At 33.7% G+C, this 16,854-nt stretch overlaps 1 protein-coding gene across 7 annotated transcripts in view; it reads right to left on the reverse strand.

Annotated features, from left to right (window-relative positions):
* Nucleotides 1-290: 290 nt before the first annotated feature.
* KIAA1715 (KIAA1715 ortholog) overlaps nucleotides 291-16,854 on the reverse strand; it is a 66,569-nt gene continuing 50,005 nt past the window's right edge. For 2 of the 7 annotated variants that reach the window (XM_014546115.1, XM_014546099.1), the window contains 5 exons: nucleotides 12,789-12,894; nucleotides 11,515-11,585; nucleotides 10,536-10,706; nucleotides 8,922-9,004; nucleotides 5,010-5,222 (listed from right to left, as the gene is read on the reverse strand). In XM_014546115.1, coding sequence (XP_014401601.1) covers nucleotides 5,025-5,222; nucleotides 8,922-9,004; nucleotides 10,536-10,706; nucleotides 11,515-11,585; nucleotides 12,789-12,894 — 629 coding nt within the window. In that variant the 3' untranslated portion in view covers nucleotides 5,010-5,024. Of the gene's footprint in view, nucleotides 2,561-4,862; nucleotides 5,223-8,921; nucleotides 9,005-10,535; nucleotides 10,707-11,514; nucleotides 11,586-12,788; nucleotides 12,895-16,854 lie in introns of those variants that run through there. The other 5 variants (XM_005857607.2, XM_014546109.1, XM_014546122.1 and 2 more) reach the window with 4 other exon arrangements.

Here is a 16,854-nt window from a genome sequence, read left to right on the forward strand (position 1 = left end):
TCTCTAAGGAGGGAATATCTAAACTGAGACCTAAAGCAGGAAAGGGCTCAGCATGGTCAGAGAATTGAAAGAAGCCATTAAGGCCACAGCATAACAGTGGTGGAGGGATGGAGAGAGAGAAGCCAGACATGTTTGTAGATTATGCTGAGGGCATAGTGAGAAAAGTTTAGATGATGACTGTTAGCATGTAAATAGGGAAGTTAAGGTCACTGTAGCTAATAGCACTTAGTTGTTTGCTTTTTCTCATTTATACTAGCCTTAATAATCAGAAATAGGACATGTCACCACTCTTTCAACCATTAACTGTTTATTACAACAATATCAGAATAAACTTTTCTATTTTAAAAGACATTATGATTATAGCATGTTACCTCTAACATTAATATTACTAATCCCCTTTTAACTGTCCATATTTCTTTCAAAGATATTTCTGATATCTGCTTGATTCTATGACTAAATTATATTTCTCTGGAGTATTTTCAAGCAATGTACATCAGAATTTGAATATAACAAGAATCAGCAAGGTGTTACTAAAACCTGATTAAATTCATCCAAAAAAATTTCCATAGAGTTTATATTCTATCTTAGATTCCTATCTCCTTTATATATTTATATACATGTATATCATAGATAAAAGTTGATGCAGAAAACATTGGCTTGATTCTGAGCAGCTGAATTATATGTTCATAGTTTTTTCATTTCCTTATCTGCAAGAGGAAGAATTTATGGCCCTTTCCTATTTCATAAGAATATCAATAACATAAAATGCTATTTACTTGATATCTATTATCAGGCACTGAGGTAGGAACATTACATAAATTATGTTTAATCATCCTCATACTAAGACTGCAGAGGCAAAATTTAAGCCCAGTTCTGTAATATCGAAAAATTGGGTCACTAAACCATGATGCTTCAGACTATTAACAGATTGAGTTTCTTAAAAATACCTAAACGATATAAGTTATTAAATCATAAACATGAATTTTAAATAACAAATGTCATTTTATTAAATTTTTAATAAACTATGTACAACTTAGAAATATTTGCTATACACACCATTCCTATACATTTCTCCTTTTGTCATAACTTGATTTAAATTTTTTTAATAATGGAGAAGAGAGGTAAAAGACAGAAAAGATAACCACACTGTATTTAAGGTACCAGAATTACCATTCTGGGTCAAATTTTTCTCAGTTAATCTTTAAAACACATATTAAATCCAATGAACTACCTATTCTCATAAAACTTAGGTATCTCTCAAAATTAAAAATTACAAATGGCCTATGGTTTTCCTGAATCAGAAAAACCTAATCTCTGATTAGAACCTCTTAATGTCACTAGTTCCCTGAATTCAGAAGGTAACAAGTCTCAATAAAAGCATCATAATTTGCCCTCAGCAGTATCTACAGAGTTGTTGTATTGTGAGTTCTTCCTACTAAGATATTTTCAGGTAGCTAAGTCATCCACCAAGATTCTGTCTGAAGAAGTCTAGATATTTAACAAAAAGAAACTACTGCCAGATAATCTTTATTTTCCTTAACAAAATACACACAAGAGCACAAAATTCACTTATAATATCATTATTTTACAAGTATAAATAATGCTCAGAATTCAAGTTACAGTCAAGTGCAGAAATATTTCCTATATGTTACTATGTAAACATAAGCTAATTATAATATTATGTGCCTTTGGCCCAGCTGCAAAATAAGAGACATCAAAAAGAAACACTGCACTTGACTGTTCAATTGCATTCTTACTGAGAATTCGTACCAATGCCTATATAATTAAAACTTTCATACTACTTAATGTAAATGCCTAAATAGACATCCCCCTCCCCCCCGGCAAATATCTTGAGAGTAAAACTTCTATCCATTTTTAATGATGAACTATTAAAAATCTTGAGTTCCATTCCTTTAAACAAACACTATTAGAACTTATTCCTAACCAAAGTTCTTCCTATGTCAAAATGGATATTATTTACAGGTCACACATATAGAAAACAAGAATGCTATCATGTTTGTTTACTTTTAGAATGCAAAAGAAAAAAAAAATTTTAAAAGCCAGTATGGGTCTTTGTAAATTCAAAAAGATCTTACTTTACTGATATCACTTGCTTGTAGTTTTAATACCTGGTAGATACAATTTTGACATATTGAAATAGCTAGGCAATCTGAATTCAAATGATATCAAGCATATCCTTAGAGAGAAAAAAGCACCACCTAAAAAGCAGTAACTGACATGAACAAAACTACAACTATCCAGTTGAAGGCATGTGGAAGCATTTACTACATTGTCATCAATGATTCTCCACTTAATTCAGGATTAGGAATAGAATCAGGAACAGCATCAGAAATAGAATCAGGAATAGAATCAGCTTTGGGAACTATTGATTTGGCTTCATTCACTGAGGTTTCCTCATTCTCAGTCTCTTCTTGCTTCTCTTCTGGTTCCTCTGTACCAGATGCTTTTTCAATCACTTCATTTGTCTGCTCTGTATTTGTTATTTTGTCCTCTGTCTGCTCTGTAGTGTTATCCAAAACATCTTGTTCTTCTAAAGATTCTGAAAAGACAAAGAGTTAAGACTTCAGGAATACAAAAATGTTAAAATTGCTAAATCAGGTATATGAATTGGTACAAAAACAGGAAAAAAACCAATTTGGGGGAAACAAATCTAAACTTGTATCTAAAGCCCCATATTTTCATAAAATTTAGGAACTTTCATAATATTTAAGAATTTTCCTAAAGATGCATTTGAAAGTTGAATGCCCAAACAAAGCCCCAATAGAATTATGTGCTGTAAGACAACAGCCCAGCAAACAAAACAAATGTATTAAATCTCAGATTATGTTTCTTGAAGGAACTGTCTCCCTTGTGCCCAGGCAATCCTGTGGGCAGTGTGTAAATATGTACCTTCGCGTGTATGTAGGTGGTGCTATTTCCCACACTGATTTACATCTCTATTATCCAAGGCCTTAGAAGTCAGGATCCACCTTTTCCAAAGGCATGACAAGTCTCCCCTCATCCCTCTATACAAGACAAATCCTCAGGATTTAAACCTCTGGGTCAGAATATGCTACATACCTACAATGGTAGGGAAAGAGAAGGGTCTTTTGTTCCTGTCTCTAAAACGGAAACTAATTAAAGGTCTTGTTCCCTACCTGAAAATTTGTTCCCTTTAAACGCTCTAGTAAGTTTCATTAAATTCAAATCTCTTAATAATAATTTAATAACAACAATTTTATTATATAAAGTCTCTATAATTCTTTATGTTTAAAGAATGGAATGGGAGAGGGAATGACCAGAGCAGTTTTTATAATAAATAGCAACTAATATTTTTGCTAGGAAGATAAGGTTAAACCACATCAGCTAAACAAATAAGCAGATTTTCCTACCCTCATAGAAGATCCCTTATGACATACAACAAATGTTATTGATTCAACATTTATGGAGTAAAGACCAGTCTACATCAGTAAAAAGTACTAGTTTAGTTCCTTATATAGTACAAAGTGTGTGTGTGTATGTGTGTGTGTGTGATATTTTAAAACAATTATTTCTACACATATATTTTAAAGTCTAGTTTACAGAATTGTAAACTTTTTTCCAATTTTTATATATAGGATGAAGGACCAAAATTATACAGTTAGGAACATCCGAGTTAATGAGGTCTTACTATATAAAAACTTCATATAACCACAAACAGTAGTAAGGAATGGTTCTCAAATCATATTATACCAAATGTCACAAAAATGCTATTTTTATTTCAAAAGGAACTTAAAATGGCATTGCTGCACCACTTCAAATCTTACAAAAATCCAAGGTAAAAAGCCGTAGACTGACTGAGTTTGTTATTTGAATGTTTCAGTGTACAAAAAGCAAAAGCAAACAGGGCACATAAAATTCTATGGACATGTACAGATCATTCTGCTACCTGGGCAAGTAAGGCCTTCAGTGGAAAACTTTAGGAGTCACCAACCATTTGTAATTCTACCCTCACAAAATTTATCAATACAATTTTAAGTTATGGTTTTCCACAATACTTACTTGCCAAGAACTTTACAATTTGTTAAAATATAGCAAGCCTTCTGAATCAAACCAATAAAGCCAAACAAAATGAAAAAAGTTCAGAATCCACGACTCAATTCACCAATAAACATGTTGAAGTGAACATAGGCCCACAGTTTGTCATATTCTGTCAGACAGACTGCCTCAGTACTACACAAGAGAGGTATCAAAGTCTATGGTTTATTCTGTTAAAGCTCTGTGATACAACTATTTTCAGAAACACATCACTACTCAAATCCATTTAATTTAAAAATTCTTGGATTTTAAAAATGTAGTTAAACAACAGAACTACCATACTTAAAATTTTAAATGTCTATAAAGGTGAATTCTAAGAAATACCATGTGCTATTATAACTAGAAAAGGATATTATATACAAAGGATATTATATACTGTGTTGTATTTCACAGAATATATGAAAGATTAAAAATTGGTAAAATGATAGTGCTTAAAAATATTCTAAAAGCCTACTAATGACAACTTCTCCCAGGTTAATTTGCAGAAAAGTAATTTTAATAGCACTAACACTACAAAAAAACTGGCATGTGCCATGATGCCTATTATGCAAGTATTGGCTAGTCTAAATGACTTAGATAGTCAATGTTTGGATACCAATGCTACTTTATGAGAAGTCATCCAAAAAAGATTTAAGTGAACTAGGTGAGCAAGAACAGAGAAATACTTACCAGTTTATTAACTAAACCATAGAGCTTTATAATATCATTAAGTATATTCTAAAGGTACTGACTTTATTTCTATGAGATAGTATCATTTGCCTAGTCTAATAAAACAATAAATTTTTTCTGTGAAGTTGTAATTTAATGAGATGTCAACATTTGGGCATAAAATACTAAAAGAAAAACCAGCCTTTGGGGTCACACCAGTTTAGACTAAAAATGAAACAAAATTACCTAAATGATCTAATCCCATCTATAAGAAATTTCAAAAATCAACTGTTGCCCCGTCAGAGTGGCTCAGTTGGTTGAGCATCGGCCCATGTACCAAAACGCTGCCGGTTCAATTCCCAGTCAGGGCACATACCTGAATTGCTGATTTGATCCCCAGTCACGGAGCTGAGGGAAGGCAAATGACACCCCCCGCCCCCGGCCCCCATCTCTAAGCATGTCCTTGGGTGAGGATTTAAAAAAAGAAAAAATGGCATTTGTAATGCCAAGAAAACAATATATTGCAATGTGATGAGACAAAAATGACCCATGAAATGTGTTCCTTTCCCCACTCCTACCCCCTGCCCCATGCCCACCCCAATAATCTTAAGAGAGAAACTTTTTCTACTGAATGTAAAAAATTGGCTTCCAGTTGTTTAGGAAAAGCCTTAACTAGACAACTCAAAATCATAAAACAGTATAATTGTAAAACTAACACTACTGCCTCACCTATAAAGCACACACATGCAAAAACATATAAGAACATCAACTTACCTTTAGACTCTTAGTCTAGCTCTTGAGAGAATAATTTTCTAAGAAAATTAAAGAATAGTCTAGCAAAACAATTTCATATATTTACTTTAGAAAAATATATGAAATTTTCACAGAAAAATACATAATTCTATTTAGATTATGCCTTTAAAAACCCCTTGTGCTGAGCATCAACCTATGAACAGGAGTTTACCATTCGATTCTCTGTCAAGGCACACGTCTGGGTTGCAGGCTCAATCCCCAGTATGGTGATCAATGGTTCTCTCTCATCATTGATGTTTCTCTCTCTCTCTCTCCCTTTCCTTTCCTCTCTGAAATCTATATATCTATATGCACTTATCTAACTAAATTGTGATTGTTTGTGTATCTGTGATAGATAGATATAGATATATATATATATATAATTTTAAACCCTCGTATTTTGGTGAATTCATTTAGATTCTTTATATTTTATTCCTTTTCACAATAACAACAAATCTGCCTTGCTAACACAGCAGTACTCACTACAGACTATAAACTTGCTCATATGAAATTTATTAAATTAAAATAGACAATTTGTCTTTGAACTTGCAGGTTTTAAACAAAGAAGTTTTTACAAGATTTTTCTCTCTTAAAGAAACTGGCCAACTTATTTTAAGAAACAAAGACATGAATTTCACCCCAAACTCAACCCACGGGCTCAATGAATAAACTTCAATTAAATAATAACCACCTAGGAGATAACAGCTCATCCTATATAATAAAAGCTTAATATGCAAATTGCCCCCTCAGGTGGTGGTTTGACCGGGAGGTCAACCAGGAGACAGGGAGTTCAACCGCTCACTATGATGTGCACTGACCACCAGGGGGCGGCGCGGAACATGGCGGGCATTGGCAACGCAGCGCTGGCAGCGGGTGGCAGTGGAGGCAGTGGAGGCACTGCCGGCCCTGATGGGCCCCGACGAGAACGGGACCACAGCAGAGTGGGACTGGGACCGTGGCGGGATAGTGGAACAGGTGAGCAGGCAGCGCCAGGCCAAGGTGGGTGCAAGCAGGGGCCTGATCGCCCTGTAGACAGTGACCAGTGGCGGCAGCGGGGGAGGGCCCGGCCCCAATTGATCGCCCCACAGGAGGGATAATGGAGCAGGTGAGGGGGTGGTGCCAGGCCACAGCAGGGTGCCAGGTGGGGCTGCGAGGCTGGGGACATGAGCTGGGGCCCGATCTCTGCAGGCCACCCTAAGGGACCCCACCCGTGCACGCATTCGTGCACCAGGCCTCTAGTGTTCAATACACAAAATACTGCTAATATACCATTGGTGAACAAATCCATTAGATGAGTAAGAATGTCATTATTAAGCAATGGTATAAAACTATTTTTTTTGGTGAAGGTATTTTAGAAAAGAGAATCTGCAGGCCAAAAATATCTCTATGAATAAAAGAAGCATGCAAACTGATACTACGGTTAAATTTACATCTTGAGTAAACTGTACATAATTAAATATATAAGTATAAGCTTTATACTAGTAGATCTAGTAAATATACAGAATTCAACAAAATTTACATTATCAAATAGTTCAATATCTTAGAGCAGTGGTCGGCAAACTCATTAGTCAACAGAGCCAAGTATCAACAGTACAACGATTGAAATTTCTTTTGAGAGCCAAATTTTTTAAACTTAAACTATATAGGTAGGTACATTGTTATTAACTTAATTGGGATACTTCTAAGGCTTAGGAAGAGCCACACTCAAGGGGCCAAAAAGCTGCATATGGCTCGCGAGCCGTAGTTTGCCGACCACGGTCTTAGAGCATCATAACAAACAATACTACAACAGAATTTTCTCTAGATCAACAGAATCTAACAGTAACAGTATATTGCTTAAAAGAAAGGAAGGGAAGAGCAGAAATCAGGATATCAAAATAAGTTTCTACCTTATATAAATTTTACTTGTTATTTTTTATAGTATTGATTAGATGCCATGAGTTTTATTAGCAAGTTATTTCCAGTTGAATAAAAGCTATTTTTTCCTAATATAATTACATAAAATCTAGACAAATACAACTGAGCAATGAAAACAATAATATTAATATTTTCAAACATGCTAGCCTAAAACCACTGCACTAGTATATTAACAATGTAAAAACTTCATCCTCTCTTACCATATGTAACAAAAAAAATGCTGTATGTCAGGTATTTTGGATTGCATATTTTTTAAAAGCAAAACTGATAAATCACTTTAATGTGGCTTAGCAGATTCAAGTATTACTGTACCATCCATTTAACCATAAAAGAAACTGAGGAACCTAAAAGCAATTCATTACTTTGGAATACCATACCTAGTATGCTCTTAGATACAAGGACAATCCATAGTCCTAATTTCTTGTGTTTCTTTAATATTCTATTACCGAAGCATTTTCTATAGACAATTCTAAAAAAGAATATCTAGGAATTCAAATGAGCAATTAATGGGAGAAGTTTCTTCTAGATCTCCTTCTTTGATAAAACTTTCCAAGATTTCATGTGTTGTTCTAAAGAGTGGCCCAAAAATTTCAAAAGCCTTGTGCCTCATCCTAAATGCAAAATCTTCCAGTAGACACAACTTAATTTCAAAGTCTCACATCATAGATTTTTAAGACGGTATCTTTATTAATTCTAGATTATTCATATAAATGGTTTTAGAATATTCATTGAAAGAAAATTCAAATGGAAGAAAGTTACCTTCTCATTCCATCTGTAAATTCAATAACCGAATTTCTATAGCTTTTGCTGCTATCAAGGAGCTATTGCAATACTTAAAAAATATAAAAATTACAGCAGAAAAATTGTAGAAATCAGAAATCTAAGCCCTCAATTACATTGGCTGTCAGCATAGAGAATAGATGATTGAGATAATATAATCTTAATAGTTCAATTTAATCATAAAGATATGCCTCCGGTGTTCAAAACAAATGCAGCTTCTCTGTTCATCAAAAATACTTCATCATTTACTAAAGGAATCCAGCTTGAAATTGATAACTGTATATCATAGTGTTGAGATAGGAGTCTTGGAGAAAAGTTCAATCTTCTAGAAAGCCAAAGAAGGGTGCTCATAGCCATTTTAATGAATCCAAAGAGAAGTATAAAAGTTACTACTCTAAAGACTATCTTAAACCAAATTCAAGTGTTGCTTCAGTTTCTAGCACTATGAAGTTACTACCAGTGGTTCTCAACCTTCTGGCCCTTTAAATACAGTTCCTCATGTTGTGATCCAACCATAAAATTATTTTCGTTGCTACTTCATAACTGTCATGTTGCTACTGTTATGAATCGTAATGTAAATATCTGATATGCAGGATGGTTTTAGGCGACCCCTGTGCAAGGGTCGTTCGACTGCCAAAGGGGTAGCAACCCACACGTTGAGAACCGCTGTCCCTGCCTCAAGTTTTGTCTTCACCTATTAATATTACCTTATTAGGGTTGAATATGAGCCAGTTAGACTTCACTCCAGAGATTTCAGACAGAAAATGAGACATCTGGGGTATTGCTCCTCCTAGATTAGATGAGAAGGAAAGGTATAGCTCGGTGTTGTTTGCTAACTATCTATATTGACCTTAGCAGAAAATATAAAGCATTGGGCTCATTATCAAGATTTTATTTTGTTGGCTGATTTTTCTTTTTCTTTTTGTCCCAACTACTGGCTTTCAAATATTCACTTTAGCTTTCATAAGCAAGGTTACTCATGGAAAGGACTTCAATGTTTCCTCTAGGCATCTTCAGTAAGAAAGTCTTTCATTTTTCAGTTCCAAGAGGGTGCACACTGGTGAGGCAGATGATTTTCATGTAATAATATGAAGCTCAGAGCATAACTTAAGCAAAAGAAAAAATCTGATATTATGTTTGGAGTTGATGTTGCAGACTTGGAGAAGATGAATGCATTGATTCACTTTTGGAAGTAACAGACCTCTTGTCATGCCTATCTATTCAAATTCCTTTTGGTATTTGTCATTAAGCCCAAAGCCAAGCCTGAGTCAACACATGTATTTTATTATTCAAAATTTTAAAAAAGATACACAAATTTTCATAATAAACTTCTGGTATCTGAAAATTCCCTCTCATATTATTTTTAAAGCAATTTTCCCCTACTCAATGCTTTTATAAAGAAGGAAATCAAATACATGTAAATGATAATTCCTAGAAATTAAAAGGATGAATACTGATTGCTAAGTAAACGATGTGAGCTAAACTTCCAATATGGATTTTTTTTCTCTATCAGCCATAGCACCAAAATATCATGGCCTGTATCATAATTTTAGCAATCTTCAGAATTCAGAGCTGCTTAACAAACAGCTCCTCACCTCATTATTAACAGCAAGAAATAGTTGGCAATTAATAGTCAGCTCTTCCAACTCATCTTTTCCATTTTTTTTCATGAAACTTCCTCAAGAATTCCTAAAATAGAATTGCAAGATAAGGCCTAAAATCCAATGAATTCCGATGAACTCTGTTTCTCTAAAATAAGGTTGTTTACATCAAGGAATGTGTCAGCAATGTTAGTCTCATTGATCAAGATAAATTGTTTCAAAGGACTACCAGTCGTATCAACACAGTCATCTAAAGGATGCAAGGATGACTTTCCAATTCCAAGGTTTCCTGCTTGCAGTAACTTCTACTAATTCAAGTGGTAAGCACAAACTTATTTCATCAATGTTAATTGCAAATTTTAAAAAATTGTATCTTATAGTTGCTCCATAATTATCATAATCTGCTTCATTTAAATAAATTGGAAAAAAATTATTCCATAAAACATTAGTCAAATCTTCCAACAGTTATTAGAAGAGGTCACTCCATAAACAATGTTTGCCTAGCTATTGCTGGATGCTGCTTAACAAGTTATAATCTGTATATTTTAAAACTAAAACACATCATACTAATTATACAGGAGGCTACAGTATCAGAGTGATAAGTGATATATGCATGCTGCAAAATCTGATAAATCCATTCTTATTTAAAAGCATTATGCTGTTATTGTTAAATAGTAAACATTATTAAGAGACAAAACTTTTTAATTAACATATTCATACCTTCACTTATCTGGTTCTCTGATGAAATCACACTTCCTGAGGGCAAGGGGCCAATTGAACTTGAGCCATCCACAGCCTGCCTCTTCTCAAAACTAAACTCGGGCAATCTTGGAGCCTGAGGTCTGGTTTTTCTTGCAGGATTCAAGAAAAAACAGTAGGCACACCGAAAAGCTGCAGAGAATTTTTAAAAAAATAAACAAAACCACAAACCAAAGAAAACTCAAGGACTAGTCAGATAACTCACAAGATTACTTTTGCAAATAGTCAAAGAACTCTTCAAAAGTTATTTTATCCAAAAAAAAAAAAAGTTATTTTATCCCTAGTGAAATTACATATGGTTTTAGTAATATTACTGTAGGTGTTCTAACCAAAGCTAATTTTAAAGTATACTTTCTAATTATTATTAGAATATTAATTTTAAACAGAAAAGATAAGTTATATAGCAGGTTAACTAATAATAGCAAAACAATATTAATAATGACCTAAGTGTATTATAGAAATTACATTTCTAGTCACCAGAGTCATTAGGTATTTTTAAATCCAGAACCTTGCTCATTTACCCAAGAAAGTGTAGTATATCATATATGAGAAACATAATTAACTTAGTATAAAGTTTTTTAATAGTGGCTGCTCATGAGAATCATCTGAGGAACTTTAAAACCATGCTGATGCCCAGAACCCCACCCCATATCAATTAAAGCAGACTTTCTGTAGGTGGGCCCTGGGCATCATACTTTTTAAAAGCTATTCAGATGATTCTGGTACACAGTGAAGTTTGAGAACAGCTGGCCTAGAGATTGTACATTGTTGTGAGAAAAATCTGATTTGTCTTTCCTGCTTTGCTGTGTTCTAAAATAAGGACAATATCCTGAAAAATATATACAGAGACAGTACCAAAAATAAAATGACATTATATGGGAACGGGCATAGAATGAAAAATTTGAGCGTAAAATATTTAAATCTGCCTACTAATTCTTACCAATGTATTCAAATTCTTCTTTCAAAGCCATGCCATTATGAGAAAAACACTGCTGACATATAAGGGCATACCTATACCAAAAGGAAAAATAGACTAGTTACAAATGCAAACAAAGCCCATGGGAGAGGCTACTTTAGCCAACATAGCTAACTTATATTTTAACATAGCTAAATATGTCATAACAAACTAGATGTTCTTAGTAAACAATAAACAATACTCTTTAAACATAACAGTCAAAATTTCAACCATTTTAAAATATAATTTATGCATCAAATTTTAAAAAAACTAAGCAGCCAGTCAAATAAATACGTCTTTTTTAAGTTAGCAGAAACATTTGGTAACAGAACACTTCAGTGTTTCCTAAAGTACCTTGCTGGGGATGATAGACTCAAAATGTGTAGTCACATAAGATTGGAAAAGATGGAACTTCTTAGAGATTCACAATGAGAAGTCTTATAGTAAAGAAATTAATTTTATTTAGTTCAATCCAAAGGTTAATTTCTGTACACCATAATTCCTGTATTTATCCTAGTTACACTTAAACATCTTCCTCACTTTCTATTTATAGACTCATTCTATTCTCTGTGTATGTACTTAACAAAATATTTGGCCCTATTAAATGACATTCTGTTTTGAATAACATACAATTTATTATGTTAACTTTATCTAGTCCCTTTATTAAATTGATAACATTAATCAATAACCTTATCAAATATCTACTCTACTACCCTAAAAATAATTCTTAAGTCTATACTATGACAATTGCTATATCATAACTCTCTTCCTAAAATTATTGTAAGGATCAAATAAAGTAACAATTGAAAGAACATTCTGAAAACTGTAAGTGCCAAATACATATAAATTGTCCTCATTGTTATTAAAATTATCACTATCGCCAAGTCTAGTACTGACATCTATAAAATTCCATTTCTTATAACCTATCAAGTTCTCACTATTTGTATTTTAAGTTTTAGTGAAAAGAATCAATTTCTCTAAAAATAACTGTAGAGTAGGATTATAATATAGTAGGGCTGCAATGTATATATATATATTTCAGTATTTTACCTCCATACTTTATCCAAACTCCTACTGAAAAAAACAACAACTGAATGCATATTCCTTTGCAGGGCTATGAAATATTCCATTATGTTTTAAAATAAAGAAATAGGAGCCACAAAACTACAGAAATCTAGTACATGCACACACAACATACACACCATGACCAATAAATGTTTTCTTCATTTTCATTTTTTTGCCACCCTAGTAAACATTACCTGTTTTGTGGACCATCACCAACTAAATATTCAACAACTCTATCCAAAGCACTTCGTTCTCGAGGGAGAATGGGTCTAGCTAAAGGTGGACCCGGAGGATGAAGACCTAGTATATAAATAAACACATAAAAATTATATGTATAAAATACATATAAATTTTAATTTAGTTTACCAAGAACTACTATGCTTTTCAGAATTTAAATTTTAACAAAACAAAATAACATTGAATATTATAAATCTCTGTAAAGCATTCAACACACATAATCTATTAAGACATGAAATGATGTTAGGTTCTGTACAAACTAATTTTTTAAATGGCCAGACTCTTAAAAGTGTACGTAATAATAAATTACGAAATTCCACTTTGGACCATAATAGTTACAGGGGGTCACATTTACCTTCCCAACTAAAATACTGTGCAAAATATATGATGCAACAGTTTTAAAGACACTGGCTATCAGGCAATGTAGGATAAAGATTTCTGACAGGCAAAAAGCAAATAAGATGAGCCCTACAATTGCCCCAGCTTGTTGTCTAGAAAGAATTTCCAGGCAACAACTCAGGGAGGGTAATCCCAGGTGAAGTCTCCCTGAGATGAGGAGATAAAGCTGGAACTCTGGGGAAGCCAAAGCAGCTTGAGTTCACAGGAAAGAGTAGAAGAGAATGCACAGAGCAAAGATCTACAGACTATTCAACAGAATACTGATTGGCACATGCATATGAGGAAACTACCTGAGGACAGAGAAAACTGCTCCAAAGTATTTAAAGGTAACAGTAGCTCACACGGGGCCAAAAATGTTGCATGTTTCCACCAGTCAGAGTAGAAAACTTCATAACTCACAGGTCACTGATCAAGTATTCAGAGGAGTTTTGTATAGGAATACAGAAATATCCCACAACCAAACAAGCAGAAAAATGCAACCCATCATGAGAAAAATCAATCAAAAATGACCTTGAAATGACAGAGATAATAGGATGCATAGACAAATATGTTTAAACAGTTATGACTACATTCCATATGCTTCAGAATCTAGAGGAGCCATTCAATGTTAAGTAGAGGCACGGAAAAAATTTAAAAGACCCAAACTGAACTTCTGCAGATGAAAACTACAATGTCTAGGATGAAAAATCCAGACATGGGATGAATAACAGTTTGCACATTACAGAAAAAAAAAATTAGTAATTATAAAGATATAGCAATTGAAACCATACAAAACACAGACTAAAAATATTTTTAAATGAAAAAATCATCAGTGAGCTATAGAACCTCAAGCAGTCTACTCTAACATACATATAATTGGAGTCCAAAAGAAGAGAAAAAAGGAAAAGAAAGTAATATTTGAATAAATAATGCACCCAAATTTTCCAACTTTGATGAAAACTATAAACCCATAGATACAAAAATATCAACAAACCTTAAGCACAAGAAGCATAATTTTGCAACAGGACACAACATATTCAAATTGTTTAAAACTAGTGATAAAGAGAACACCTTAAAAGCAGTCAGAAAAAGATACATTATGTACAGAGAAACAGAGATAGGAATGACAGCACATTTCTTATCAGAAAAATAAGCAAGCCAGAAGACAACGAAACAGTATGTTAGAAATTCTGAGGGAAACCTATCAAATTAAAATTCCATATTAGTGAAAAAAGTTTTTTAAAAATGAAGGCAAAGATGAAGACTTTTTCAGACATACAAACTGAAAAAATTCATCACTAGAACAATTTCATTACAAGAAATGTTAAAAGAAGTCCTTCAAGCAGAAGGAAAATGACACCAGATGAAAAACTGGATCCAAAGAAAAGAGGAGTACCAGAAATGGTTACCATGTGGGTAAAAATACAAAACAACTACTTTTTAAATATTTTAAAAGATAATTGATGGTATAAAGGAAAAAATTAATTTGTTAAAAATGTGTTTTTATTGATCTCAGAGAGAGGAAGCAAGAGAAAGGAGATAGAAACATCGATGAGAGAGGAACATTAACCAGCTGCCTCCTGCAAGCCCCCCTACCAAGAAAGGAACAGTGACCTCCTGGTCAATGCTCAACCACTGAGCCATACCGGCAGGGCAGGAAAAAAATAATTTGTTGTAGGATTTATAACATAAACGAAATGTATGACAACAACAGCACAAAGGCTAGGAAAGGAAAAATATAAGTATACTGTTGTTAGAGTCTTAAACTATATATGAACTGGTACCCTATCATGTGTAGATAAATTTTGATAAATCAAAGATATATACTGTAAAACCCAAAACATCTCATCGATGTTTCTCTCTCTCCCTCCCTCTCTCCCTCCCTCTAGCTTCCTCTCTCTGATATCAATAAAAACATATTTTTAAAAAATTAATTTTTTCCTTTATACCATCAATTATCTTTTAAAAGATTTAAAAAGTAGAAGTTTTATATTTTTACCCATATGGTAATAATCATTTCTGGTATTCCTCTTTTTTTGGATCCAGCTTTTCATCTGGTGTCATTTTCCTTCTGCTTGAAGGACTTCTTTTAACATTTCTTGTAATGAAATTGTTCTAGTGATGAATTTTTTCAGTTTGTATGTCTGAAAAAGTCTTCATCTTTGCCTTCATTTTTAAAAGACTTTTTTCACTAATATGGAATTCTAATACTAAAATTACACACAAAAGCAATATAGCTAATCAGGCAACAAAATGTATAAAATGGAATCATAAAAGAAAATAATCCAGCCCAACTAGTGTGGCTCAGTGGTTGAATGTGGACCTATGAACCAGGAGGTCAGGGTTCAATTCCCAGTCAGGGCACATGCCCGGGTTGAGAGCTCGGTCCCCAGTAGGGGGTGTGCAGGAAGCAGCTGATCAATGATTCTTTCTCATCATTGATGTTTCTATCTCTTTCTCCCTCACCATTTCTCTCTGAAATCAATAAAATAAAATTAATTTTTAAAAATATTAATAATCCAAAAGAAGGCAGAACATAAGAAAGGTTGCAGAGCAGATAGGACAAATAGGAAAAAAAATAGCACAATAGAACATTTAACTCAAACCTATACATACCAATTATTATATTAAATGTATGTGGCCTGAACATCCTCATTCTGAGGCAATGATTGACAGAATGAACAAGAAAGCAAGAACCAACATAAGCTACTTACAAAAAAAAGACATTTTATATATAAAGACCAAATAAGTTAAAAGTAAATGATAGAAAAACATACATTTACACACATACATATATTAACACCAATAAAAAAATCTATAGTAGCTGTATTAATATCAAGCACAGTAGATTTTCGAACAAAGAATATTCTCAGGGATAAAATAAAAGAGTAATTTCATAATCACAAAAAAGTCAATTCATCAAGTGGGCATAGCAATCCTAAATATATATGTGCATCATAACAGAGCTTTAAAACACATAAAGCAAAAACACATAGAACTATGAAAAGAAATAAACATATACACAATTATAGTTGGAGATTTCAACAGCCTTCTCTCAATAGCTGGCAGGTCAGCAAATCATTTAGTGTTGATAAAGAACAACATTATCTACTACCAACTTGACCTAGTTGACATTTATAGCCACTCTACCCAACAGAAACAACATATAGTCATTAATTGCTTAATGACGGGGATATGTTCTGAAAAATGCATCATTAGGCAATTTCATCGTTGTGCAAATATCAAATTTGCACTTATACAAACCTAGACAGTATATAACCTACTATACACCTAAGCCATATGGTATAATACTGCCTATTGATCCCAGGTTACAAACCTGTACAGCGCATTACTGTACTGGACACCGTAAGTGATTACAACACAACTAGAGGTCCGGTGTACAAAATTCATGCACGGGGGGGGGGGGGGGGGCCGGCCTGCGTCCTCTCGCAATCCGGGACCCCTTGGGGGATGTCGGGGCTAAACCAGCAGTCGGACATCCGGGAGACTGCATGCACCAATGACCATACTTTTCATCCAGGTGAAAGGCATCTTGCTATTGTATGGGCAGCTACATTTTTTTGCCCTGATTATGAAAAGTAGTACATAACATGATCCTTCTGAGGCAGTAGTACCATTTCCCTC

The sequence above is a fragment of the Myotis brandtii genome, unplaced genomic scaffold (assembly GCF_000412655.1).
Source record: "Myotis brandtii unplaced genomic scaffold, ASM41265v1 scaffold112, whole genome shotgun sequence".
Taxonomy (NCBI): domain Eukaryota; kingdom Metazoa; phylum Chordata; class Mammalia; order Chiroptera; family Vespertilionidae; genus Myotis; species Myotis brandtii.